Raw genomic sequence first — 25,329 nt, 5'->3', positions numbered from 1 at the left:
CATGCCCCCATGCCCTCAGATATGGACGAATGTCGCCGGGTGCCTGCGCCCTGTGCTCCTGGACGCTGTGAGAACACTCCGGGAAGCTTCCGCTGCGTATGTGCCCCCGGTTTCCGAGCCAGCCCGCGGGGCACCGAGTGCCTGGGTGAGAAGCCAGACTGGGCCTGTGACCCCAGCCTCCCCCCTTTCCTGTGCCCCTCCAGCCCTGCTCCTGCCGCACCCCTCCCAAGTTCATGGCACCACCCCCAAACAGACCCATGACCCGCTTGCCTGCTTTAGGAACCGAGTCTTGGCCCACCCCTCCCCTGTTCTGTCTTCCCTTGGGCCCCCCCCCGCCCCCCCCCCCGCCACAACTGCTGCAAACCACCTCTGGACCTCCACCTAATTCTGCCCGGTGCCAGACTCTGGCTTTCTCTTTGACCAGTTTCCCTCCTGCCCCTCAAACCTGCCCTTTCCACCCTGGCCCTGCTCTCTCCCATTTGCCCCTCTCACGCCCCCCCCACCCAACCCCCTCCTCCTAGCCTGCTCCTGGCTGCCTCTGGGCCCTGCCTCACGCTGATGGCGGGGACCCAAGCTTGGCCCTGCCCCAGGTGTCCTGTCATCTCTCTGGGGAGTGTCTACCCAACCCCAGCCACCCGCTTTGTGCCCGTAGACGTGGACGAGTGCCACCGTTTGCCAGCGCCCTGTGACCGCGGGCGCTGCGAGAACACACCAGGCAGCTTCCTGTGTGTGTGCCCCGCCGGGTACCAGGCCGCGCCACACGGAGCCAGCTGCCAGGGTGAGGGCCTGGAAGGGCCAGAGCGGAAGGGGTGGTGGTGCTGCTGGAGAGACTGTGCCAGGGGGCTCAGGGCCGCTGGCTGATGGCAAGCAGATGCCCCGCTGGCGGCGTCTGGTGAAGGCTGTGGAGGCAGCGCCATCACCATGGGGGGGAGGGGTTGGAGTGGTGGGAGAGAGTCAGGCTGAGGCTGGAGAAGTGGGGTGGGGGCTGGTGATGCTGTGTTCCGGAGCATGGCAGAGAAGGGCCTCCGGAGCTGGGCAGTGAGGGGAGGGGGACAGGTAACTTAGTCAGTATGGAAGGGTGGAGGATGGAGGGTCAGATTGCTGCCACGCCGGACCGGAAGCAGAAAGGATGGAGGCGAGGTCACACACAGAAGGATGGAGGATGGAGAGGCAAAAGTGATGGTATTCCAGGGGCGGGGGGGAGGGGTGGCTAAGAGGAGACCCTTCCTTCCCCGCCCCCCCCCCCCCCCCCCCCGCAGATGTGGACGAGTGCACGCAGAGCCCGGGCCTCTGTGGGCGAGGGGGCTGCGAGAACCTGCCCGGCTCTTTCCGCTGCGTTTGCCCGGCTGGCTTCCGGGGCTCGTCATGTGAAGAAGATGTGGATGAATGCGCTCAGGAGCCACCGCCCTGCGGGCCAGGCCGCTGCGACAACACAGCCGGTTCCTATCACTGTGCCTGCCCTGCAGGCTTCCGCTCCCAAGGGCCAGGGGCCCCCTGCCAAGGTGAGGCTGCTGAATCCAACAGTGGGCTGCAAAGGGGAGAGAGGCAGGGAGGCAGAGGGGTGGGGGAGAGGGGCCGTGAGAGGGCTCCCCATTGCCCCTCCTGTTTTGGATGGGACTTCCACTTGCGGAAACTGATGGAGCAGGTGACTCTTGGGCAGGGACAGTGACCTGGAAGAGGGACAGTGGAGAGGTGAGGGAGGGGGTTAGCTTCCCAGGAGGAGAGACGATTTGGGGAGGCTGCTTTCAAACTGAACCATTAAGGGAGGGATGGGGGAATGGGTCCAGGCCCTGTTCTCAACCCCACCACCCCTGTGCCCCCAGATGTGGATGAGTGTGCCCGCCACCCTCCGCCCTGTGCCTACGGGCGGTGTGAGAACACAGAAGGCAGCTTTGAGTGCGTCTGCCCAGCGGGCTTCCAACCCAACGCAGCGAGTTCCCAGTGTGAAGGTGAGACCAAAGAGGGAGGCGTGGGGGTGACTGAGGGCAAGGCTGGGGCGCTCCCTTCAAGGCCACCCTCTCCCCTGCCCCCCCAGATGTGAATGAGTGTGAGAACCACCTGGCTTGCCCTGGACAGGAATGTGTGAACTCGCCTGGCTCCTTCCAGTGCAAGGCCTGCCCAGTGGGCCACCACCTGCACCATGGCCGATGCATTGGTGAGACATGCCCCCTGGCCTTGAAGGTGACCTCTGACTCTCATCCAAAGCAAAACGGCTTCCTGCTATCGAGTCAATTCGGAGTTATAGCCACCCTAGAAGACTAGAACAGCCCCTTTGGGTTTCTGAGGTGGTCGGTCTCTATGGGAGCGGAGAGCCTCATCTTTCTCCTGCGCAGCCGCTGGTGGTTTCAAACTACTGGCCTTAGCAGTCCAGATCATAACCCACCACATTCCCAGAGCTCTTCCTTCCCCTTTGGACGGCCATGCTCAAAGGCCAAAGCAAGCCCACTACCCTCGAATCCATTCAGATCCATCGTGACTCCCGCTTTGAAGGAGCAGCCTGGCTCCTCTTTCTGCAGTGTGCCTGCTGGGTTCACACTGCTGACCGTGAGGTGCGTGTGGTCCAGTGCACCACCTCTGTGTTCCAGGAGCCCTGAAATCGACTGTGACATGTGACCCTGTGGTGCCAACCCTGATTGCACTCATAACCCTCTTGACCTTGTCTGTCTCCTGGCCCTGGAGGTGACCTGTCACCCGCAAACTGTGATGTTTGACCCCAGCCTGACCATTGACCTTAACCCTGACCATAACCCCAGCCCCTGAGTCTGTGATCCCTGATTTTATCTTTCTCACTGCCCACCCTCTTCTCAGAGTTCCTTCCCTGGCATCTGATTGGGTTCATGCCCTCTGATGTCAAGCAGAATTCTGGATCCTGATTTTTAACTAGACCCTAATGGACTGACCTGTGATTAGTCACAGTCCAAAAGCCCTGGTCTAGACTACCTGGCCCCTTAGTAATTTCTGACCCTTGTCCCAATCCAGTAGGAGCATTGGTGGGGAAGTGCTTACTCATTGGGCTGCTAACCTCAAGTTCAGCAGTTCAAAACCACCAGCCTCTCCACAGTAGAAAGAAGAGGCTTTCTGTTCCTGTAAAGAGTTAGTCTCAGAAACTCACAGGGGTACTTCTGCCTTGTCCTGTAGGGTGGATATGAATTGGTATCAACTCCATGAGAGTGAGAGTGGGTTTGGTTTTGGTTTTTGGCCCTGATCCAGAATCCCATCCCTTGACCTCTGGATTATGGTTGAGGGAGCTCCCAGAAACTCAGCCCCCTAGGGCTCTCTATCAGGACCCCAAGACAGCAGTGCCTGGTCTCTTTGACCCCACCCCACCCCGGACCCCCACAGAGCCCTTTGCCCCAAGGGGATCCATCTGGCTAGCGTGTTCCCAGATGGACCTTCTGCTGAAATAAATCCCCCCTCCCACAGATGTGGATGAATGCAGCTCTGGCGCTCCCTGTGGACCCCACGGGCACTGCACCAACACAGACGGCTCCTTCCACTGCAGCTGCGCACCAGGCTACCGGGCCCCTGCCGGTCGACCAGGACCCTGTGCAGGTGGGCAGGGTGTGGATGGGGCCCTAAGGTCTGGGAGACCGGCTTGGATGAAGTCGTCTCCCTAATCCAATGCCCTTGAGTTCATTCTGACTCATAGCGACCCTATAAGGCACACCCAAACTGCTCCTAAGAGTTTCCAAGACGAAATCTCTAGGGAAGCCACGCCCACGTCTCCCTTCCACAGCGAAAACGGTGGGTTTGAACCACTGGCCTTAGGAGAGCTCCTTAAAAGTCTACTCCGCCCACGATTCCAACTCCTAGCCGCCCCCCAGGAAGCCCACGCTCACCTAGGGGGCTGTGGGTGGAGCTTGGAAACAGGCTCCCTGGGGTAGGGTTTGGGGAAGGGGCTTCAGCTTTGGGGCGCAGGCCCAGTGACCCCACTCCTCCTCCCACGCCCCAGATGTGAACGAGTGTCTCGAGGGAGACTTCTGCTTCCCACACGGAGAATGTCTCAACACGGACGGATCCTTTGCCTGTACCTGTGCCCCTGGCTACCGGCCAGGACCCCGCGGGGCCTCCTGCCTAGGTCAGTACCTGGGGAGAGTCTGAATTGCTCGGCCCCGGGGTCCTAAGCCCCGCCCCTCGGTCCTAAGCCCCGCCCCTCGAGGCTGGGGCGTGCAGGAGTTGGGCCGTCCTTCGGGGGCGGGGCAAAGCGGCGGGCGGTGATAGGCGCCCGCCAGTCGGGAGGCGGGGCCTCAGGCAGGCGGGGCGGGGTTAAGGGTCCTGATGCTGGGAGGAGGGGTCCAGGTGTGGGAGGCGGAGGCGTGTGCCCGGGGACGTTACGCGGGCGGTGTCCCGCAGACGTGGACGAGTGCAGCGAGGAGGACCTTTGCCAGAGCGGGATCTGTACCAACACCGAGGGCTCCTTCGAGTGCGTCTGTCCTCCGGGCCACCGCGCCAGCCCGGACCTCGCCTCGTGCCTGGGTGAGAGAGAGGCCCCACCCAGCCCTAGGCCCCGAGACCTACCTGCTGCTGCCCCTCCCTTCCCTCTACATGCCACCCCACCCCACCCACGTCAGCTCCCCATTTCTCCACCCTCTGACGACCCCTCTCCCCATCTGCCCCCCCAGATGTGGATGAATGCCGGGAGCGGGGCGCGGCCCTGTGCGGGTCCCAGCGCTGCGAGAACTCCCCCGGGTCCTACCGATGTGTCCGCGACTGTGACCCTGGTTACCACGCGGGCCCCGAGGGCACCTGTGACGGTGAGAACCCTGCCCCGCGGGCAACCCTGCCCCGCGGGCCGCCCTGCCTGGCATCTCATCTCCTCGTGTCTCCACGGTGGATATCAGTCACTACCGTGTGCTTGAGTGTGTGTGCGTGTATGCTTGTGTGTGTGTGTGCGTGTGTGTGTGTGTGTGTGTGTGTGTGTGTGTGGTGGGCGAGGGCAGTCCTCTGAGGAGCCAGGTGAACGTTGCTCCCCTCTGCAGCCGTGGCCCCTCTGCAGCTCCAGCGCAGTCCACACTCCGGGCGTTACCAGTGGGCTTCAAAAAGTTCCCAGATGAAGTCCATAACCCTTTTGTGTCGTTGTTTCCTTATCTTTTCATTGTTTTTCTCCCCGCACCTATTTTTTGAAGTCCTTGGCTTATCCTAAGAAGACACATACAAAGTGGAAACCGGTTAGGCCCCGCCCCTGCCAGTCTTCTGTCTTAGTTGGACAGGTGGGGGGCCCCACCCCCCTTTCACAGCTCATCTTGCTTCCAGCTGTGCCTCCAAGGTCCAACCCAAACCTCCTTCCCATTATTCTTTTTCTAAATCATTATATTGGGGGCTCGTACAACTCATGAGCCCTCCATACCCGCCTCCCCACCCATTCCCATTCTTAAAGTGAATCTCCCCACTTTGCCCCTTAAGTCCAGCCCTTCCACTTCCCATTCATCTCTCCGGACTCTGCCATTTTAACTTCTATAATCCCATGGGATGCAGAGGCCACACCCCCTTCTCCAACTTCTGACCCTCCCCCAGACCTTGAGGCTGGCTGCCTCTTTCTCTGACCACCCAGCTCACTGCAGGCTGCAGCGGGGCACTGAGAGGACAGGCAGCTGGCTGCCAGCAATCGGAGGGGTTTGGGGTCGGCGTTTTGTGGAAGAAATTACACAAAACAGTGGTGGTCTGTGCTTGGTGCTCCGGTTGACTCATAGTGTCTCTGTCCTTAAGGATTCCATAAGCACCTACTGTGTGCAGGGAACTGGGAGATACGACAGGACCCAAGTCCAGCAGAAACCCCTGTCTTCCTGCAGTTGCCCTTCTGAGTGGAGCCAGGCAGCAGTGAAGGCAGCTGTCTGAGAGTTGTGGGGAGCAGACACTGCCCTAGTCCCAGGGACTAGTGCTCGGGACAAGACAGATAGAAACCCCTGCTGTAGAAATGTGGGTGTTCTAGTGGGGGCGATCGTGGGCCTACCGATACTCATGTGACCATAGGCAGAGCAGTAGCTTCAAGACGGACAATAGAGCAAGATAAGGGGATGGAGTTGGCAAGGCAGTTGTGTGTATGTGTCTGGGGGGTGGGAGGTGCTGGCAGGACTTGACCCAAGCCCTGAATGAGGGGAGCTGGGTGACTGGGAGCTGAGGGAAGAGGGTTGGGGTACAGGGAATAGCCAGTGCATAGGCCTGGCCATGGAACCAGGTGTGGGTTGTAGGAGAAACAGCCACAGTGTTTTCAACACCTATTCATCTGTAGTCGCTCAGAGCTCTAGAACATTCTGTGCACAGAGACTTTTACAAGGGAGAATTAGAATCGGGGTCCGGAACCTGTGAATCCAGGCTGGTAACTGTGTGCCCCGACCCCGATCCTCTCTCGTGCAGATGTGGACGAATGCCAAGAATACAGCCCCATGATTTGCGGAGCCCAGCGTTGCGAGAACACCCCCGGCTCCTACCGGTGCACCCCAGCCTGCGACCCTGGCTATCAGCCCACCCCAGGGGGCGGGTGCCAGGGTGGGTGGCCCATGGGGGCTGGCTGGCTGGGTGGGGTGGGGCAAGAGCGGGCCCAGCACTGGCCTGACTGTCTGACGGTTACAGATGTGGACGAGTGCCGGAACCGATCCTTCTGCGGGGCCCACGCCACGTGCCAGAACCTGCCGGGCTCCTTCCAGTGCTTCTGTGACCAGGGCTACGAGGGGGCACGGGACGGGCGTCACTGCGTGGGTACGGGGCTCCAGAGGTCGGGTGGAGCAAGACAGCGGGGGTGGGGTTGGCCCTGCCCGGCTCCTCTCCATCACCGAGTGAGTCTATGCCTACTCATAGAGAACCTATAGGGCAGAGAGAACTGCCCCGGTGGCTGGCCGAGGCTCTTACCTCTTCACAGGAGCTAGAAGCCTCAGCTTTCTCCTAAGGAGAGGCTGGTGGATTTAAACCGTTAACCCTTGTGTGGTTAGCCGTCCGGAAACTCACTACAGCAGCAGAGCGCCTGTCCCTCTCCACAGACCTGGGCAGACCAGCGGAGCTCGATGGTTATGGCCTTTGGACCTTGGACTAGAAGCTCCTCCCCTTATTAACCAGGATCCTCTGGTTGCAAGTGACAGACGCCCTACTGGTGTCCTGGCTTGGGTGCTTTAAAGAAAAAACAAAACTTTAACATTGTATTCCCAGAGTCCATAAAGGAACCCTGTAGGTGCTCTGGGTTAAGCACTGGGCTGCTAACTAACCACAAGGTTGGGGGTTCCAACCCACCCACTTTCTGAAGAGAGAATGTTGAGGCGGGCTGTTCCTCATCTAGACTGACAGTCTCAGAGACCCTACGGAGCCTACTACCCTGATCGAGAACATTGCGATGAGCTGGAACCAACTTAATGGTGGTGGGTTGGTTTGGGTTGTGTTTTTAGTGTGTGCAAACAGCTTCTATTTATCCCAAGGAAAAACATTTTTTAAGCGGATAGCAAATGGAAAGTACTGTAGACCGATGCCTGTTGACCTTGAACTTGTTGCTGGGTGCCGTTGAGTCACCTGGATTCCTCGGGACTCCGCACACAACAGCCAAACACGACCCGGGCCTGTGCCAGCCTCATAATTGTCGTGCCGGGGCCAGTGTGTCCATCCGTCTTGTCCAGGGCCTGCCTCTTTTTCGCTTCCCCTCCACTTTACCAAGCATGATGTCCTTCTCCAGGGACTGGTCTCTCCTGGCGACATGTCCCAAGTCTGTAAGACGAAGTCTCCCCATCCTTGCCTTTAAGGATCATCCTGGCCGTACTTCTTTGGGCAGCCTGGGGTCTTTACATGGTCTTCACCAGCGCCATCATTTGACCGCCCCGAGGCTGCTTCCATCGTCTTTCGGGGTGCAACTGTCACGTGCGTGTGAGGTCCCTGGAACGACCTAGACTTAACAAAAAGAAAGGAACTACCAAGCTGGGCCAGGCATGCCTTCTTCCTCGAAGTCCTTGCTTCTCAGCACTTGAAAGAGGTCTTGTGCAGCAGATTGGCAGATTTACCCAATGCCGTGTGGCATCTGATCTCTTGGCTGCTGCTTCCCTGAGCACTGACTGTGGTTCCTGGCAAGACAAGTCCTTGACAACTCCCGTCCTTTCTCCAGGGATCATGATGGGACCTCTGGGTCCGGTTGCCAGAATTTTGGTCTTCTTTACATTGAGTTGTGATCTACCCTGTGGACTGCTAGATTCTATTGGTATCCAATTACTGGCTTCCAGGAGCCCTGGTGGCACAGTGGTTAAGCACTGTGCTGTGAACCAGCAGGCTGATGGTTTGAATCCACCAGCGGGTCTGTGGGAGAAATAGAGATCACCATCTAGGAAACCCTACGGAGCCACCACTCTGCCCTGCGGGGTCTGTGGGTCCAAGTCAGATGGATGACACAACAATCATGGACTGGGAGCCCTGGTGGTGTAGTGGTTATGCATTGGGCTGCTAACCACAAGGTCAGCAGTTCAGAACCACCAGGGGAAATGCAGGGTGTATACCAGAGCGGGTGGGGGGGAAGCAGATGTAATGTGTAGCTGGGGTTTCTAGCTCTCTGAAGTTCCAGCCACTTATTGAGAACCACGGCTTCCCTCTCCCCGTTGTCTCCTGCTCACAGATGTGAACGAGTGTGAGACGCTGCAGGGCGTGTGCGGTGCTGCCCTGTGTGAGAATGTGGAGGGCTCCTTCCTCTGCGTCTGCCCCACCAGCCCGGAGGAGTTCGACCCCATGACTGGACGCTGTGTTCCCCCTCGGACTTCTGCTGGTGAGATGGATGCCAGTGTGCACTGACCTGATGGCTGCTGGCCCTATGGGGAAAGGACGTGGTTGAACAACCTGTGACGTGGCCATCAGGTTGATGTGATTGTCAGTAAGGACAGAAACCTTTAGAAAAGGCCCTGGGGCTGTCAGGAGAACTAGTCCCTGACCCTGCCTCTATCAATGGTCACCGGGAATCCATAATCCACAGGGGTGTGACCCAGGAAGACTGACCACACCCTCTCCTCAAAGCTGTTCCAATCCAATGGTGGCATTGCCAGGGATGGAGGGGATGGAGCTGGGATGAGGAGCACCCAGGAGATTGGGGATCCAGAAGAGTGCTGGAGGGCTGCCTGTAGGGAGCGGTGTCTGAACTAGGAGCAGTAGGTTGTGCAGACATGAGGCAGGCCCAGCAGGTGAGGGAGGGCATTCTGGGAAGAGGTCACTGCCAGGGCAAAGGTCAGGCCAGGCAACAGGGTACCTGACATGGTTGAGAAAGGACCGTGAGCTCTGTGTCCCCTGATTGGGAGCGTGTGGGGAGGAAGCGGGTGGGGTGCGGGGAGGAAGCTGGAGGACGCAGGGTTAAGCAGATCTCCAGCATTGTGTGGCCCACATATTGGGTGTTGTCCCAGGACACTGGCACTCTGGCAGGGTCTATAGCAGGAGAGGAATAGGATTTATTCTGAAGTCTCACTCTATAAACGCTGATCTGAGGGAACTGGGGAGAGAGTGGGTGGCCAGGCTGGGGTGCTGGAAACACCAGAGAGGCATCCAGGAGGCTGCAGTGATGGGTGGAGGTGCCTGGACAGCGAGAGGTGGGGAGGCAGGAGATGGAGAAGTGGTAGGGACGGCAAGGGGGAGAAAGAGGGATAGTGACCCCCAGAGGGAGGGGGGAGATGCAGGCTCCTGAGCTGGGCTCTGCTGACCCTGTAGCACATGGAGGCTGGGCAGTCTGCCCTCACTGGGCTAAGTCAGCCCCTTTTCTCTGCAGGCGTGTTCCCAGGCCCCCAGCCCCACGCACCTGCCAGCCCCCACCTGCCAGCCAGGCCACCTCCACCCCCACCCCCACCCCGCCGGCCCAGTGCCCCAAGGCAGGGTCCTGTGAGCAGCGGGCGCCGGGAGTGCTACTTCGACACCGCCGCCCCAGATGCATGCGACAACATCCTGGCGTGGAACGTGACGTGGCAGGAATGCTGTTGCACCGTGGGCGAAGGCTGGGGCAGTGGCTGCCGCATCCAGCAGTGCCCCGGCACCGAGACAGGTGGGCATGGGCTGGTGGGTGAGCACAGAGCCAGGGCTGGACTAAGGGATGCGGGAGCCTAGGTCGGATGATGCCGCCTTCTCCTTTGCGTCCGCATTCCAACGGGATGTGTGTGTTATCGGTATGTGTGTGCGTGCACACACGTGTGTGTGTGTGTGTGTGTGTGTGTGTGTCTTAGCCATCCTTGATGTTCTTTCTTACTAAATAGGAACAGGATTCAAGACTGAACACACCAGTTGCGTATGCCAGTTAAGCAGAATGACTCGAGGCAGAATTATGAGTGGATTATAGCAATTTTAGTTGGACACGAGGGGCTAAGACTTTGACAGTCAACTGCCATTGAGTCAGTGCTGGCTCATAGCCAGTCCCCTGTATGTTTCTGTTTATGAACGCCCAATCATTTCTCCCGTGGAGCTGGTGGTGGTTTCCAACTGCCGACCCTGTGGATCGCAGCCGAATGCATAACCACTATACCATGACCAGGGCGCCTAAGGCTTTGCCTATAGACCACACATCCCACATGAAATACAGTGATCCAGTGAAACTCAGCTCTCCCAATATGCTGTGTAAGCTTCTGTCGACCTTCCCTCCCCAACATAAAAAAGGGACTTTTCTCCGATTTTGCTTTAAACAGCCCCTCCCTTCCATTTTGAGGCTGGTTTTGCAACAAATATGATAGCGAGCATTTAATCTTTTTATTTTATTTTTTTAATTAAAAGATCATTTTATTGGGGGCTCTTACAGCTCTTCTGACAATCCAAACATCAGTTGTATCAAGCACATTTGTACCAATGTTGCCATTATTATGTTCTAGCATTTCAGCTTTTTAATTTCTGAAAGGGAAGTTTGATGATTCGGAAGCAAGTACACCAACAGGCTTCCCGTGGTGTATCGTTCGACAGAGTTAGATTCAACAACCCCTCCCCCCTATTAATAGAGCCCCACCCGGTTTCAAACTGCTGACCTTGTGGTTAACAGCCCAACTGGTAATCATTACGCCACTAGGGATCCTAAGTAGAACCCCACCTGGATGGAGACGTTCACCTTCAGAGAAAGATGTCCAAAAAAAGGCGTTGACGCACTATGGGCCTCCTGGCTCAAACAACCTGTCTCTCCTGTGGGTGCCCTTGTGACCCCGCGTGAACTGTACTTCCAGCCTCCGGTACATCTGGCGTGCGTTTCCTGGGGTGCTCTGCCAGGTCCTTCCTGTGAGCTTGCTTTGTCCTGTCTGCTTGACATCTACAGTCTTTGCTTTGGGCAACTCGCCCCCACGTGAACCCCATTTTGTTGATGCCCTTAGCACATGCTTACCTTGCCTAATGGGTAATCCGTCTCTACCCAGGAGTAAGGGCTTGAGCAGAGACAGGTAGGCAGTGGGGCTGGGTTGGGGGGCACATTTGGACATAAGAGCTAACAGGGCAAGAGTCAGCTGCCAGGCAGGTGAACGTGGGCAGGTTTGAGCTGAGCGCTGGTCATACCCAGGCGGGGGGTCTGAGGCCTGGATAGCGGATGGGCATGGGGCCTGGGTAATCCCGGTGGGTGTGCGCCTAGGGCGGGGCTGGCACACGGGTGTCTGAGCGCAGCCTTGTCTCTGTGCTCAGCTGAGTACCAGTCGCTGTGCCCGCACGGCCGGGGCTACCTGGCACCCAGTGGAGACCCGACCCTTCGGAGAGGTGAGGCCACATTTGAACTTGCCCCTCCCCTCCGCCTCACCCGGGCTCTATCTCCGTTTTCTTTCTCGCTCTCCATCACCCAGTTTCTAGCTGCCCGGCCCCTCCGGGAGGTGGGGGCTCTACCTCAGTGGACCTTGGGGGCCTCTACCGGGGCCTGGTCAATCCCGGCCTGGCCCCCCTCTCCGGACTCCCTCCCACCCTGACCCGCCCCCCTTTCTCTTGCTGCGGCCCACCACTGACCACCCTGCCCTCAGACGTGGACGAGTGCGAGTTCTTCCAAGACCAGGTGTGCAAGAGCGGCGTGTGCGTGAACACGGCCCCGGGCTATTCATGCTACTGCAGCAATGGATACTACTACCACGCGCGGCGGCTGGAATGCGTGGGTAGGTGCCAACCTCCCCCCCCTCTTCCTCCTCCTCCCCCTCCTCCCCCTCCTCGGTGGCCACTGCCCGCGGGAAGTCCTTCCTGCAGTCTCGCTGGCTTCCATCCACGGTGCAGGCGGGGAGCGCCGGGCCAGGGGGCTTGAGAGGGCTGCCCCCGACGGTTCTCCTCCCCGCCCCCCTAGACAACGACGAGTGCGCGGACGAGGAGCCGGCCTGTGAGGGCGGCCGCTGCGTCAACACCGTGGGCTCTTACCACTGCACGTGCGAGGCCCCACTCGTGCTGGACCGCTCGCGGCGCCGCTGCGTCACCAACGAGAGCCAGAGTCTCGGTACGCCTGCCTGCTAGGCCCCGCCCCGCCCCGGCTCGGCTCCGCCCACGCGGCCAGCCCCCGGCTCCGCCCACGCGGCCAGCCCCCGGCTCCGCCCACACGGCCAGCTCCCGGCTCCGCCCACACGGCCAGCCCCGGCTCCGCCCACGCAGCCAGCCCCGGCTCCGCCCACACGGTCAGCCCCCGGCTCCGCCCACACGGCCAGCCCCGGCTCCGCCCACACGGCCAGCCCCGGCTCCGCCCACACGGCCAGCCCCGGCTCCGCCCATACGGCCAGCCCCCGGCTCCCAGGGTTAGGTCTCCTGCCCGGGCCACGCCCCCGAAATCACCACGCCCCTTGATGACCACGCCCCCAGACCCCATCCGGGCGCCTGTGAAGGCTGGGGATTAAACCCACTGCCAGCAAGTTGATGCCGGCTCATCGGGACCCTGTAGGACAGGGTGGAACCGCTCCCGAGGGTTATGTGGCTGTACATCTTCAAGGGAGCAGACAGCAGCCTCATATTTCTCCCTTGGAACCGCTGGTGGGTTTGAACTGCTGACCGTGCGGGTTCGCAGCCCATTGCTAACCTACCATGCCACCAGGGCTCCACGGGATGTTAAAGGAGATGGTTTCAGTGACGGGATGGTTTCAGAGGCACCCTGCCACTGACTGGCCCAGCACACACGTGCGGATTGCTGATCCCCGTGTCCCCAGCTTCCTTCCTGCATCCTCAGTGATGACAGTCGTCCCAGCATTTAGGAGGGGCTGGGAGGGATTTTCAGGAGCCCTGGCCACTCAGTGGTTACCGAGATGGGCAGTCAGCAGTTCAAAACCACCAGCCCCTCCGAGGGAACAAGACGGGGAAGAGTTCCAGTCTCAGAAACACACAGCGGCAGTTCTGCCCTGTCTTCTAAGGCCGCTGTGAGCCGGAGCCGACTTGATGGCGCTGAGTCTGGAGTTGTTTGGGGGGTAGGAGCCTGGTGGTCCCGTGGCTGAAACATTAGGGTCTCTATGAGTCAGAATCTACTCGCTGGCAGCAGGGTTGTTTGTTTGTTTTTTGTACAATGGGTTTGGTCTCCCTAAATGCTAGGGGCTATCATTGTGTGTGTCTGCCTCTCTCCACCTTCCTGGAAATTTGTATGTTTCGGTCTTTCTCTCAATCCTTGATTCTCTCTGTTCGTGGTCCCTTTGTCTCTGGGGAGCAGCACACACACGGTGACCTCTCTTTTTGTCTGGCTCTCCCTCTCTGGGGCTCTGCCTCTCCCTCTCTCTCGCTGCCCACTGACCCACCCTCTCACCTTTTCACACTTCCTCTCCCAACAATTTCTTCTTGGGCCCCTGAGACTTCATTCACACCAGAGCCCAGGAAGACAGGTGAGGAGCCCAGGCCACACAGCCGTCGCTCAGCTGGGCCTGGGGAGCAGCCTATCAGACTCCATGCCCCTGCAATAGGACCCTTCTTCTGCCCTCCCACTGTATGCCAGTCTATGCCAGGCCAAGTCTGTCCTCGATCCAGCTCCCTGCCGGGACCTTGGGACCTACCTCAGAGGGCGGCTGGGGGCCTGAAACCCAGCGATGGGCGAGATGTGATGTTGGACAGAGGCTGCCTGGGCCTCCCCAGCAGGGCAGGGACTGGGGGCATCGGGAGGTTCCCCAACACCCCTGATCTTGGCCTCCGCTCTGCCCTCAGATGACAACCTGGGCGTGTGCTGGCAGGAAGTGGGGGCAGACCTCGTGTGCAGTCGCCCCCGGCTGGACCGCCAGGCCACCTACACAGAGTGCTGCTGCCTGTACGGCGAGGCCTGGGGCATGGACTGCGCCCTGTGCCCCGCCCAGGACTCAGGTACAGCCATCCCCGAGCGTAGAGGCACTGTCCCATAGAGGAACCTCCCAGCTGCCTCCTAACTTGCACCCTAAGATCCAGGCCTAAATCTTCATCCCTTTCACCCCAAGGCACATCCATCCCAAAGGGCTTTCATGTCTCAGCCACAGAAACCCCAAGGCCTGGCTCAGCAGACCCCAGAGTTCCTGCCCCATCATCCCCCACCATTTGGTCTCCCCAATTCTCATGACACAGCCCACACAGTCCCCTCCCCAAAGCCCCAGTGTTTAGACTTGACATACCAGTGGCTCAGATCCTGCCATTCTGGCCCCAAGACTCCCTGTTCAGGCCTCACAGACCTCCACGTACTAGCCCTGTGGACAGCCACTCCGGGTGCCCAGGACCCAACACTAGCTCAGAGACCCCCAAGCCTTAGCCCCTAGGCCCCTGCATTCCAACCCCAGAGGCCCTTATCTTCAGCCCTTGGGAATTCAGTCCCCCAAATCCTGGATCCTCAAATCGCCAAGGCCCATTGCTCAGGTCACCTGTCCATCACCCTGGCCCCTGGCACCCTGTGGTTCCTTCTTCCCAGGCTAAGAAACACCCCTTTCCTTCAGACTCCTAGCCCTAGCTCTCTAGAGATGCCCAGGCCCAGACCTCAGCCCCTCAATCGAGGAGCCGGAAAGGCATGCTCCTGACCCAGCCCCTTCCCAGAGTGGGGACAGGAATGGCGGGTGCGGAGGCCATAGCGGCTGGCTCACTGATCTCGCTCTCCCCTCACCCCCAGATGACTTTGAGGCCCTGTGCAACGTGTTACGGCCCCCGGCCTACAGCCCCCCGCGGCCAGGTGGCTTCGGACTCCCCTATGAGTACGGCCCGGATGTAGGACTGCCTTACCAGGGCCTCCCATATGGGCCTGAGCTGTATCCACCCCCCGTGCTCCCGTACGACCCCTACCCACTGCCCCCTGGGCCCTTTGCCCGGCGGGAGGCTCCCTACGGGGTGCCCCCCTTTGACTTGCCTGACTTTGAGGACGACGGTGACCCCTACGAAGAGTCAGAGGATCCTGCCCCTCCGGGCCCGGACCCCCGCTGGAGCTACCGGTCTCGTGACACCCGTGGCTCCTTCCGGGAGCCCGAGGAGCTGCCCGAAGGTGGAGGCTATGCGGGTGAGGGCCAGACACCTGGTAACACAGGCTCTGGAGGAGGGCAGGGAAAGTATCCATGGAGACCAACAGACACAGGGTTAGGAACCCAGAACAGAACCAGGGAGAGTTAGGCCAATGGCGTGCGAGTTAGGACAAGCGTGGGGACCGGAGTCTGTTAATGCATTCCAAGGGAGGTAGAGAGTTGGGGGGGGGGGCAGGGCGCCACAGAGGAAGATGGGGAGGGGAAAGCCAGGTGCAGAGTGAGACAGTCCCCCTGTCCCTGCAGCTCCCCCGACAGCCCTGGGGAGGGGTGGGCAGGAGGTGGGGACCCTGAGACCACAGACCATGCATTTCCTGCAGGGGCCTTGGCGGGGCCCTATGAAGGTCTGGAGGCGGAGGAGTGCGGGATCCTGGATGGCTGTGCGCACGGCCGGTGCGTGCGCGTCCCCGAGGGCTTCACCTGTGACTGCTTCGATGGCTACCGCCTGGACATGACCCGCATGGCCTGCGTTGGTGAGTGTGGGCCTAGGGCCAGCGCACGCATGCGTAGAGAGGTGGGGCTAGACCAGAAAGTGAGGACCCCTGCGTAAGTGGGGGTGGGGGTTAGGGACTTCCTAAAGGAGTGTGAGCAGTGGGCAGGGCCAGCAAGCATAGAAGGCAAGGCTTGGTCAAGGGCAAGCTCGGAAACAGGAAACCCACCATCATCGCAGTGATTCTGGTATATGGTTGCCCTGTAGGACAGAGGAGAGCCCAGGTGGCCTAGTGGTTACACACTGGGATGCAATCTTCAAGATCAGAAGTTCGAAACTACAAGAGGAGGTTTTCTATTCCTGTAAAGCCGTGGTTCTCAACCTTCCTAAGGCCGCGGCCCTTTAATACAGTTCCTCACGTTGTGGGGACCCCCAACCATAAGTTTATTTTCGTTACTACTTCGTCACTGTCATTTTGCTACTGTTCTGAATCGGGCGACCCCTGAAGGGGTCGAGACCCACCGGTTGAGAACCGCTGCTATAAAGAGTTACAGTCTCAGAAAGCCACAGGGCAGTTCCGTGCTGTCCTATGGGGTCACCATAAGTCAGAATGGACTCTGATGGCAATGACTTTGGGTTCGGGGTTTTCTAGGACAGAGTGGAACTATTCCACACGGTTTCTGAGACCCTCGCCCTTCACGGGAGCAGCCGGCCTCAGCTTTTTCTAGTAGAGTGGCCGGTGGGTTTGAACTGCTGACCCTGGGCTAGAGCAGCCAAGGTCTAACCCATGGGGCCAAGAGGGCTCCTTCTGACCCAGCTAAACTTGCTGCCATCGAGTTGCTCCTGACTCGTAGTGACCCTATAGAACAGGGTAGAGGGCAGTAAATCTTGATGGAGCAGAAAGCTTCATCTTTCTCCCATACAGCAACTGGTGGGCTTGACCTGCCGACAGTGGAGTTAGGACCCAGTGCCTAACCCTCTAGGCCACAGGGCTCCTCGTGAACCAGGAGAAAAGGGCAGCTCTGACTTCTCAGGGGTCCCGCCTTGGGCAGTTGTGTTCACATCTCTGAAACGCGTCAGCCTTCCCGTCTGTTCAGTGGACACATGCCAGAGGAAAGCGGCCTCTGACATGCGAAGGGCCAGTAGACGCAATTGTACGGCGATGATGTATAAAGATGATAGTGAAGTCACAGAGGGTAGGCAAGATAGGACAGAGAATAAAACAGAGGAATCAGACACACTTTATAGTAGCAAGCTCCCCTCAGCCCCTCTTGGTGGTCTGCGTGGGGGTGGGAGGGAAGCGAGAGTCTTTACCGTCTTGGGGCATTTACAGGTAGCCATGACACATGCATATACCCCCTCAGGACCAACAATGAGAGTGGTGACACCAGGAGGGGAAGGGGAAGGTGGGGGAGAGAGGGGGAACCGATCACAATGATCTACATATAACCCCCTCCCAGGGGGACCGGCAACAGAAAAGTGGGTGAAGGGAGACATCGGTCAGTGTAAGCCATGAAAAATAATTTATAAATTATAAAGAGTTTAGGAGGGAGGTAAAAAAATGAGGAGCCGATACTAAGGGTTCAAGTAGAAAGAAAATGTTTTGTGGAAATGATGATGGCTACAAATAGAAAAATGTGCTTGGCACAATGGATGGATGGATGGATTGTGTTAAGAGCTGTACGAGCCCCCAGTGATTAAGGAAAAAAAAAGACATGCATATTCAGTAGCTGCATGTCACAAGGTGGGTGGAATCTAGAGTCAGGACCCTGAGCTCACAGGTGAGGAAACCTAATACCTGCATTAGGGAACAGATGAGGGGGTTGGGCGTCACAGCAGGAAGAGAGCGCCAAAGGGTCATGTCTGCTTCCACAGGGAGACAGAATCAACCACGTGCTCACTTTAAGGCAGCAGGGCTGTTAGGGGAGAATCTGTGGGAACGATATTTAACGCAGGATCATGGACTTGGACTTTATCTCTAACTTACCAAAGCGGAGGCTTTCCTACCGCGGATAAGTTAGGGAATAGCGTCCTCTCCTATTGCCCTCAGTGGTAGTTTCAATATGCATATTACTGTGTGTGCGTGCGTGTGAGGGGCAGAGGGGATATGACTTATGCCTGCCTGTTTTCAACAGCACAGGAGCGCTGGTGTGTAGGGGGGTCATGAGCAGAACTGCTAACGGAGTCAGCAGTTCGAAACCACCAGCAACTCTGAGGAAGATCCTTGTCTCAACGGCTTGGGTTGTGAGCCTATTTTCGGATGAGAAAAGGGCCCTCCTGGTGTTGTGTGGGTCAAGGCTTTAGGCAGCTAATCAACAGAGAGCTTTTCACTTCAAACCCACCAGCTGCGTCCTGGAGGACGCAGGAGACTGCCTGCCCCCGTACGCTTGGCCTTGGACACCCACAGCGACAGTCTACTCTGTCCAATAGGGTGGTTGAGTGCCAGGATCCACTCGAGGGAGTTAGTTTGGAAGTTTTCTGTTTGTTTGGGGTTTTCTTGAGACCAGAATGAGGCCAGCCAAGTGCTTATGCCTTGAGCTGCTAACTCCAAGGTCAGCGGTTTGAAAGTACCAGGCGATCTGTGGGAGAAAGATGGGCCTTTCTACTCCCAAGGAGTCGCCGGCTCAGAAACTCACAGGGGCAGTTCTACCCTGTCCCATAAGTTGGCACCTACTCCATGGCAGTGAATGAGACCGTGCCCCCATTACAGAGCATGCAGCAGAAGCACAGAGAGGGTCATCCACCCGTCCAGGCTCACACAGCGCAGCCAACAAGTAGCAGAGGCCAGATGCCGGCCCAGCAGCCCCTTCAACCTCTGTCCTCCTATGCCCCGGGGACCTCAGGGGCCTCAGGGACCCAGAGACGGCCTTCAGGTCCCCAGCCATGAGCAGCACCCCTTGTCCCCCCCACCCCAGACATCAACGAGTGCGCTGAGGCTGAAGAGGCTGCTCCCGTCTGCATCAACGCGCGCTGCCTCAACACCGACGGCTCCTTCCGCTGCCTGTGCCGCCCGGGCTTCGTGCAGACCCCGCAGACGCACCACTGCGCGCCCGCCCGGCCCCGGGCCTGAGCCCGCGCCCCTTGCCCCGCGCCGGGAGATTGACAGACAGATGGAAGGAGGGACGCCTGTTGTCGCTCCAGCCGCCCCCTCCCCATGACAACGCTGCTGGCTCAAGCCCAGCCCACGGCTCCCTTCACACGCCCCCTCCCCCCACTTTTTATAAACATTTCAATAAAAGCACCTATTTTGTATTTTGGGGCCCGCGTCTGTCTGTTTCTCCAAGTCCGACCCCAGTGCGCCACTCAGCTATCGCAGCCCCTTTGTGTCCGTCTATCCCCACTGTCGGGAGGCTGAGCCTGTCTCATCTCTGCCGCTCCCTTTTCCCCCTTTCCCTGGGTGGTCTAATCTCGCCAGAGATCTGGCCCCTGTGGTGTTCAAGCGGATAGGATATGTCCTCCCACAGCCTGCCATCCCCCAGGCCCCCCCCACCGCCCTTCCGTGGGGGTGCCCTCCTTCCTCAGTGGCGCCTAGAGCCACTTGCTATCCCGTGGATTCAGACTCCTGGCGACTCCACATGTGTCAGAGGAGCACTGGGCTCCACAGGGGTTGGAGATGCGTCCCACTCACATTCTCCTGAGTAAACGTGATTCCCCACGATGTCCCCCCAGAATGATGCCAAATGGAAGGTGCTGTTTGCAAACACATGCTCACTGACTACACACTTGGAGGTCGACTGCGTGAAGATTATCTGCCTGAAGGTTGTCAGCCCGCTAAGACATCGGACTCTATTGTCTGTCCCACCCTAAGTAGGACCCACTCCCTTCTGATCAGGATGATGGATTGCTCCCCTGATGGAGAGGTCAAATGCCTAAGAACAAGCCAACTCGGACAGATGGCCAAGGTTAGGCTGCCAGCTTGATTCTAGAGCCCACCCTTCTTGTTACATTTGTGCCTGCCTGTCACATGTATGTCCCTAGTGCCTCCCCTTCCTATTACGTGTATACCCCTAGCTCATCTCCCTACTTTTAGGTGTATTATCTACTGTCAATCCCTTCCTGTTACCATGCCTGCCACGGCCTGTGTGCCCGAGATTATATACATTTGTGAGATTACATTACTTGCTCTCTGTGCAGACCTGGCTGCTAGAGTCATGGCGGTCCCGGAGGTGAGCCCTTGCCTGCTCTCTCTTGCCTGTTGTCTCTTTAATTGACCCCTCAATCACACAACCGACCCTTGGACCCATTCGGTTGTGGGGAGGCTGGTCCCTATGGACAGGGAAGAGGATGTTCCCATTTTGAATAATATACAAATCTAGTTTGAGGTCCCAAGGTAGTGAAAATGGCTTGCACTCTACTACCTAGAGGTTAGTGGTTCAAACCCACCCTGAAGGACCCCGGAAGAAAGCCCTGGCAATCTGCTTCCATAAAGATTAGAATCAAGACCACCCTATGGAGCAACCACACTCTGTCCCACACAGGGTCCTCATGAGTCAAAATTGGCTGGAAGGCGATGGAGTGTGTGTGTGTGTGTGTGTGATATCTGGTCCTAGTTTTCATCTTCCAAGTACTGTTCAAATTTGCAATAAAGGGTGTATGAAGGGATCCTTTTGATCTAATCCTGAGCTTCAGGAGGTGGGTCCCATTCCCAAGAGCTCCCAGTGCAGGGATTTGGGTGGGGCTACATGAAAGGAAGTCAAAAGTTTAGAACCGCACCTATGACATAGCAAACAGGCTCTCAATAAAGAGGAGCCCTCAGCCGGGGCCTTGCAGGAGCTCCATCGGTGCAGGCAGACAGCTGGGCCTTAGCTGCTCCACTCCCACTCTTACCCTCCCAAGCGAAGAGGACGAGAAGGGGCCAGCCTCCCACCCCTGGAGAGGTAGCACAGGGGTGTCTTGGTGGAGAGGGGGTGTGTGTCAGACCTCGAGGGGTCCAGAGTTCAACCAAAGGGGGAACCTGGCCCCAGTCCTGCCCTTCTCATTCCTTCACCCCTCACACATTTCCACGAACCTCTTTTGTCCTAAGTGGGAGCGGGTAGGAACTGAGCCCCATCGTGGGGGTAGGGGAACGGGGGTGGGGGGATGGGGGGGGATGGGGAACCTCCCTGGAGGAGGAGGTGTTGCCGGGCCTGGGGAAGCTGGTGCCCAGGGACAGAATAATCTCCAGGAAGGTAGCCAACAGAGCTGGCAGGAGTGGAGGTGGAATTTCACCAGGGTGCACCGTGGAGTGGGAACTGTTTTCTGAAACTCTCTTTCCTTCCCCACCCCCCTCCTGGCTCCTACCCCCACCCCAGCCCCCATTTCCTCCATCCCTGGCCAGTCTCAGTCCTCGTTCTGTCTCTGCAGCTCGTGATAATCCCCAGTCCCAAAGCGGGGGGCCCTTGGCACCAGACGGACGCCATGTTCTCTCCTGGAATGTCCGGAGAGATAGCCTCCTGGCGGCCACGGCGCTGGCGGGCGGGCGCTACAGCGCCCCCTGATGGCCACGGCGTGCTGGCGCAGCCCACGCTGGCAGCGCCCCCTAGTGGCCGGCCTCCCTGTAGGCGTTAACGCACGCTGCGTGTTGACGTCATTGCAGGCGGCTATTGTCATAGCGCGCGTGCATGTGGCTCCTCGGGCATCCCAAGCAGCGCGCTGGACGCTTTGCATAGATCACATGGGTTCAAGTGTCATCACCCGTTTCCTCACCCGAAGCGCAGAGGAGGAAGGCAACTTACCCAAGGTCACACGGGGCCAGAATCACACCGAGGCAGCCTCTCTCTGGAGTCCCTCTTCTAAGCCAGCGGCTTCTGACGACGCCCGCAGGGCAGCACCTGGGCCCTGATGACGCCCGTCAGCCGGCACCCTTCACCCCTGGGACGGGAGGTGAGAGAGAGAAAGGAACTAATTCTATTTGAGTCTCCGTAGTTCGAAGCCTCCTTGGTTTCCAAAAAGCCAAACCAAACTCCCTGCCGTTGAGTGGATTCCACTCAGAGTGACCAGTCCAGGACAGGCTAGAACTGCCCCTCTGAGTTTCCGAGGCTGTAACTCTCTGCATGGGAGCAGACAGCCTCATCTGTGTCCTCCAGGGTGACAGGTGGTTTCCAACAGCTGAGCCTGCAGTTAGCAGCCCGATGCATAACCATTACCACACCACCAAACCAAAAAAATCCTCATTGCCATCAAGTGGATGCAGACTCTGAGCTTCCCTAAGGCGGGGTAGAACTGCCCCTGTGAGTTTCTGAGACTGCAACTCTTGACAGGAGTAAAAGCCCCGTCTTGCTCCCACAGAGACTGATGGCTTGGAACACTGGGGATGGCAGCCCGACTTGCAGCCACTTGCCCCCAGGGCTCCTCTCTGTCACAGCACTGAGCTGTCCCGTGCTGTCATGACTGTGACTAGCCAGCTGGTGCCAACAGACATCCTAAATTCTCCCTAGGTAGGAGGCTCACAGTCTGAATTCTGGGTCCTGGTTCTGAGGGAATGCCACATCTTGGCCTCAGACCTCGTCTCCACCAGGAGGGACCAGAATCCACATCAGCCCGCAGCTGATTCCTAAGAAGCGGAAGTGAGACACATCTCAGCTCGACTTTGTCCTCATCTGACACAGCCACCCTCCCCAGCCACGCACGGTACTCTTTGCTTTCACTGCTGGGTGGAGACTTCGTTTCAACAGCCGCGCTGGACTCACAGGCCAGTTTCAATAGGCAGTCTCTCTCTCTCTCTTTCTCTCTCTCTCGCTCTCTCTGTTTCTTTTAGAAAGGTAACAGTACACAACACAGGAGAGAGGAACATTTTTCAGTCAGGACAGCATCCACGCAGGACGGCTCACAGCTCCTTGGCTGTGCCCAAGGACTGGCCCTTCCCCCAGCTGATGACCCTTTTTCGAGTTTCTCTAGCCAGCAAGCCCTTTGGGTTAGGCTGGGTAGACTAGAGAAACAAATCCAGTGACACTCAAATATATGTGTAAGAGAGAGTCTGACATTAAGAAGTAATTAGATAGCAAGCAAACATCCCAGCCCAGTCCAGAGCAAGTCCATAAATCCCTCTTCTTTTTCAAAAAATCATTTTATTAGGGGCTCATACAACTCTGATCACAATCCATCCATCCATCAATTGTACATCTATTGCCCTCATCATTCTCAAAACATTTGCTCTCCACTTAAGCCCTTGTATAAGTCCCTCTTCAAACGCACACAGCCGCACGCAGGAACATCACTGGTCGGTGGGTACAAAGTCTTGTGGATCCAATGGCAGTGGCAGCAGCCCAAGGCTTTGGTGCAGGTTTCAGCATAGCCCCGGCAGGTTTCCCAGTGACTCAACAGCCGAAAGGTAAAGGTAGAAAGAGAGAGAGCGAGTTCCCAGGATCCTCCTTATGAAAAGGTCATGCCCACACGAGGCACCATCAGGCTGTGACCTGATTGACAGGCTAGACCCCACCTGTGTTAGTCCGAGTTGACTAGAGAAACAAATCCATGGACACGCATATGTGTATAAGAGAGAGTTTTATATACAAGAGCAATTGAATATTGAGAAAACATCCCAGCCCGGTCCAGATCAAGTCCATAAGTCTGATATTAGTCCATATGTCTGATACCAATCTATAAAGTCCTCTCCAGACTCACGAAACACATGCAATGATGCCAAATGTGGGAAGATCACAGGCCAGTGGGTGGGAAGTCTTGTGGATCCAGTGGCGTTGTAATTATCTCGGCGCTGGCAGGGGTCTCCATGTAGCTTCTCTGGCTCCAGAGGTCTTGTCTTCTGCACAGATATCTCTTGCAGGAAGTGAGTCAAGCGAGAGAGTGTCTCCTGCCTCCCAGGAGGAAATGCAGGAGTTCCCAGACTCCTCAGGAGAAGTCCATGTCTGTCAGGGGAAGCCAGCCCCTAACATCATTACAGGTCCGGTAGGCGCAATTGTACAGCGATAATAAGTAAGAATCATAGTAAAGTTATAGAGAGCATGAGAGATAGAAGTGAAGTATTGAAACAAATGGAATCAGACACGATTCATGGTGCATGCTCACCTCAACCCCGCCTGATGGTCCACGTGGAGGGAGAGAGCGGGCCCTTTAATGGTAGCCCAGGCTTTTTATATTCTCTGGGGACGTGCAAGCCCCCTCATTACAGGTGAGTAAATACTTCACAGGAAGGGGTTGTGCTATAGGTGATACAGTAATGAGAGGGGGTGATCTAGGGACATACATGCAATAGTAAGAGGAGGGATTGGGGGCATACATGTGATAAGATGGGCGGATAACTTAACTTTGGATGTCACAGAGTCAGTCTGGCCTGTTCCCTGACTCAACTGATGGAGATCATTATTGGTAGGGTGAGAACGCTTGGTTGCAGGCCTCAGGGAGGAATAGTTTATTGTCCCCAGTACCAGGGAGTAAGGCCCGCCCTGTAGACTGGTGACTAACTGCCCTCGGGGAGGATGTCTGTAAGCGGCTGACCTCTCCCCACACATGCCCTCACAGAGGTCTCAATGGCTAGATCCTGATTGACAGGCTAGACTCCACCACTACACTCTTAATCCTCACACTGACACCAGGTGATGTAACTCCCACACCACCCCTTCATCCCGATAGCTTCAAGCTGACATGAGATGATGTAACTGCCACATCCTTCCTCTCTCCTGCCACTAACGGTCTTCTCTCAGCCTTGTCAGGCTGAGCCTCTGCCCTGCTCAGGCAAGTGTTCCATCCCTTGCTCTCCCCGATACCCCTCTGTCCCTCCGTGGACCCCCAAGCCCACCACAGGACCAGCAAGTACCGCCCTTACAGTCTGCTGGTCCTGTTGCTTGCACTGCTATTGTTCTCTGACGTGGGGTTCTGTTTAGTTGCGTCATTTCTCACCGTCTGTGGTCGTCCCATAACTTCATGTCAAGTGTAGGGGTGGAGTCTAGCCTGTCAATCAGGTCGCGGCCTGATGATGCCTCCTTGTGGGCGTGGTCTCCTCATGAGGATTCTGGGAACTTCCTCTTTCTCCCCGGAGGTGGGCCACACACACACTCTCTCTGCTTCACCTTTCTGGAACCTCGCTGAGACCTTGGGTGAGCCGTGCGGAGGAGACCTGTGCCAGCCCTAAGACGCTTCCACTGCCACTGGAGCCACAAGACTCAGCCACCGACCTGCGATCTTCCTGCATTCTGCATCGTTGCATGGGGCTGTGTGAGTCTGAAGAGAGATTGATGGGCAAGCATCAGACTTATGGGCTAATAGCAGGCTTAGGGACTCGGTCTGGACCGGGCTGGGATGTTTTCTTGATATGCAATTACTCTTTGATATAAAGCTCTTTCTTACATCTGCATACATCAGTGTCCCTGGATTTGTTTCTCTAGTCAACCCGCTCTAACACATTATGTAACTAGCGAAACAAATCCTGAAGCTGGAGCGTGGATGCTTGGTTGACCTCTGTCTCATGGTAGTTTTTCTTCTTTGACTAGCCAGGGGTAAGACAGGGCCACGCTGTTTACGTGATTGTTTTCTGGAAAGAACACTTTTCAGTATCACGGTTGTGTCCCTCATCTCTTGAGTCTAGGAGGTTCTCAGCACAGCACCCTG

The 25,329-nt window shown here is 57.5% G+C and overlaps 1 protein-coding gene across 1 annotated transcript in view; it reads left to right on the top strand.

Annotated features, from left to right (window-relative positions):
- The window catches only part of LTBP4 (latent transforming growth factor beta binding protein 4), a 28,743-nt gene extending 9,752 nt beyond the window's left edge, over window positions 1-18,991 (top strand). Inside the window, exons 12-31 of the mRNA XM_075536644.1 lie at window positions 20-145; window positions 653-778; window positions 1,260-1,502; window positions 1,824-1,949; window positions 2,036-2,155; window positions 3,424-3,552; window positions 3,953-4,078; window positions 4,354-4,476; window positions 4,623-4,754; window positions 6,355-6,486; window positions 6,571-6,696; window positions 8,579-8,725; window positions 9,710-9,979; window positions 11,581-11,652; window positions 11,907-12,035; window positions 12,218-12,364; window positions 14,038-14,190; window positions 14,957-15,337; window positions 15,677-15,829; window positions 18,702-18,991. Coding sequence (XP_075392759.1) covers window positions 20-145; window positions 653-778; window positions 1,260-1,502; window positions 1,824-1,949; window positions 2,036-2,155; window positions 3,424-3,552; window positions 3,953-4,078; window positions 4,354-4,476; window positions 4,623-4,754; window positions 6,355-6,486; window positions 6,571-6,696; window positions 8,579-8,725; window positions 9,710-9,979; window positions 11,581-11,652; window positions 11,907-12,035; window positions 12,218-12,364; window positions 14,038-14,190; window positions 14,957-15,337; window positions 15,677-15,829; window positions 18,702-18,856 — 3,116 coding nt within the window. The 3' untranslated portion in view covers window positions 18,857-18,991. The remainder of the gene's footprint in view (window positions 1-19; window positions 146-652; window positions 779-1,259; window positions 1,503-1,823; window positions 1,950-2,035; window positions 2,156-3,423; window positions 3,553-3,952; window positions 4,079-4,353; window positions 4,477-4,622; window positions 4,755-6,354; window positions 6,487-6,570; window positions 6,697-8,578; window positions 8,726-9,709; window positions 9,980-11,580; window positions 11,653-11,906; window positions 12,036-12,217; window positions 12,365-14,037; window positions 14,191-14,956; window positions 15,338-15,676; window positions 15,830-18,701) is intronic.
- Window positions 18,992-25,329: the final 6,338 nt, after the last annotated feature.

This window comes from Tenrec ecaudatus, chromosome 18, assembly GCF_050624435.1.
Source record: "Tenrec ecaudatus isolate mTenEca1 chromosome 18, mTenEca1.hap1, whole genome shotgun sequence".
NCBI lineage: Eukaryota > Metazoa > Chordata > Mammalia > Afrosoricida > Tenrecidae > Tenrec > Tenrec ecaudatus.
Note: the sequence above shows the minus strand (reverse complement) of the source record. Positions and strands in the feature narration are given on the sequence as shown.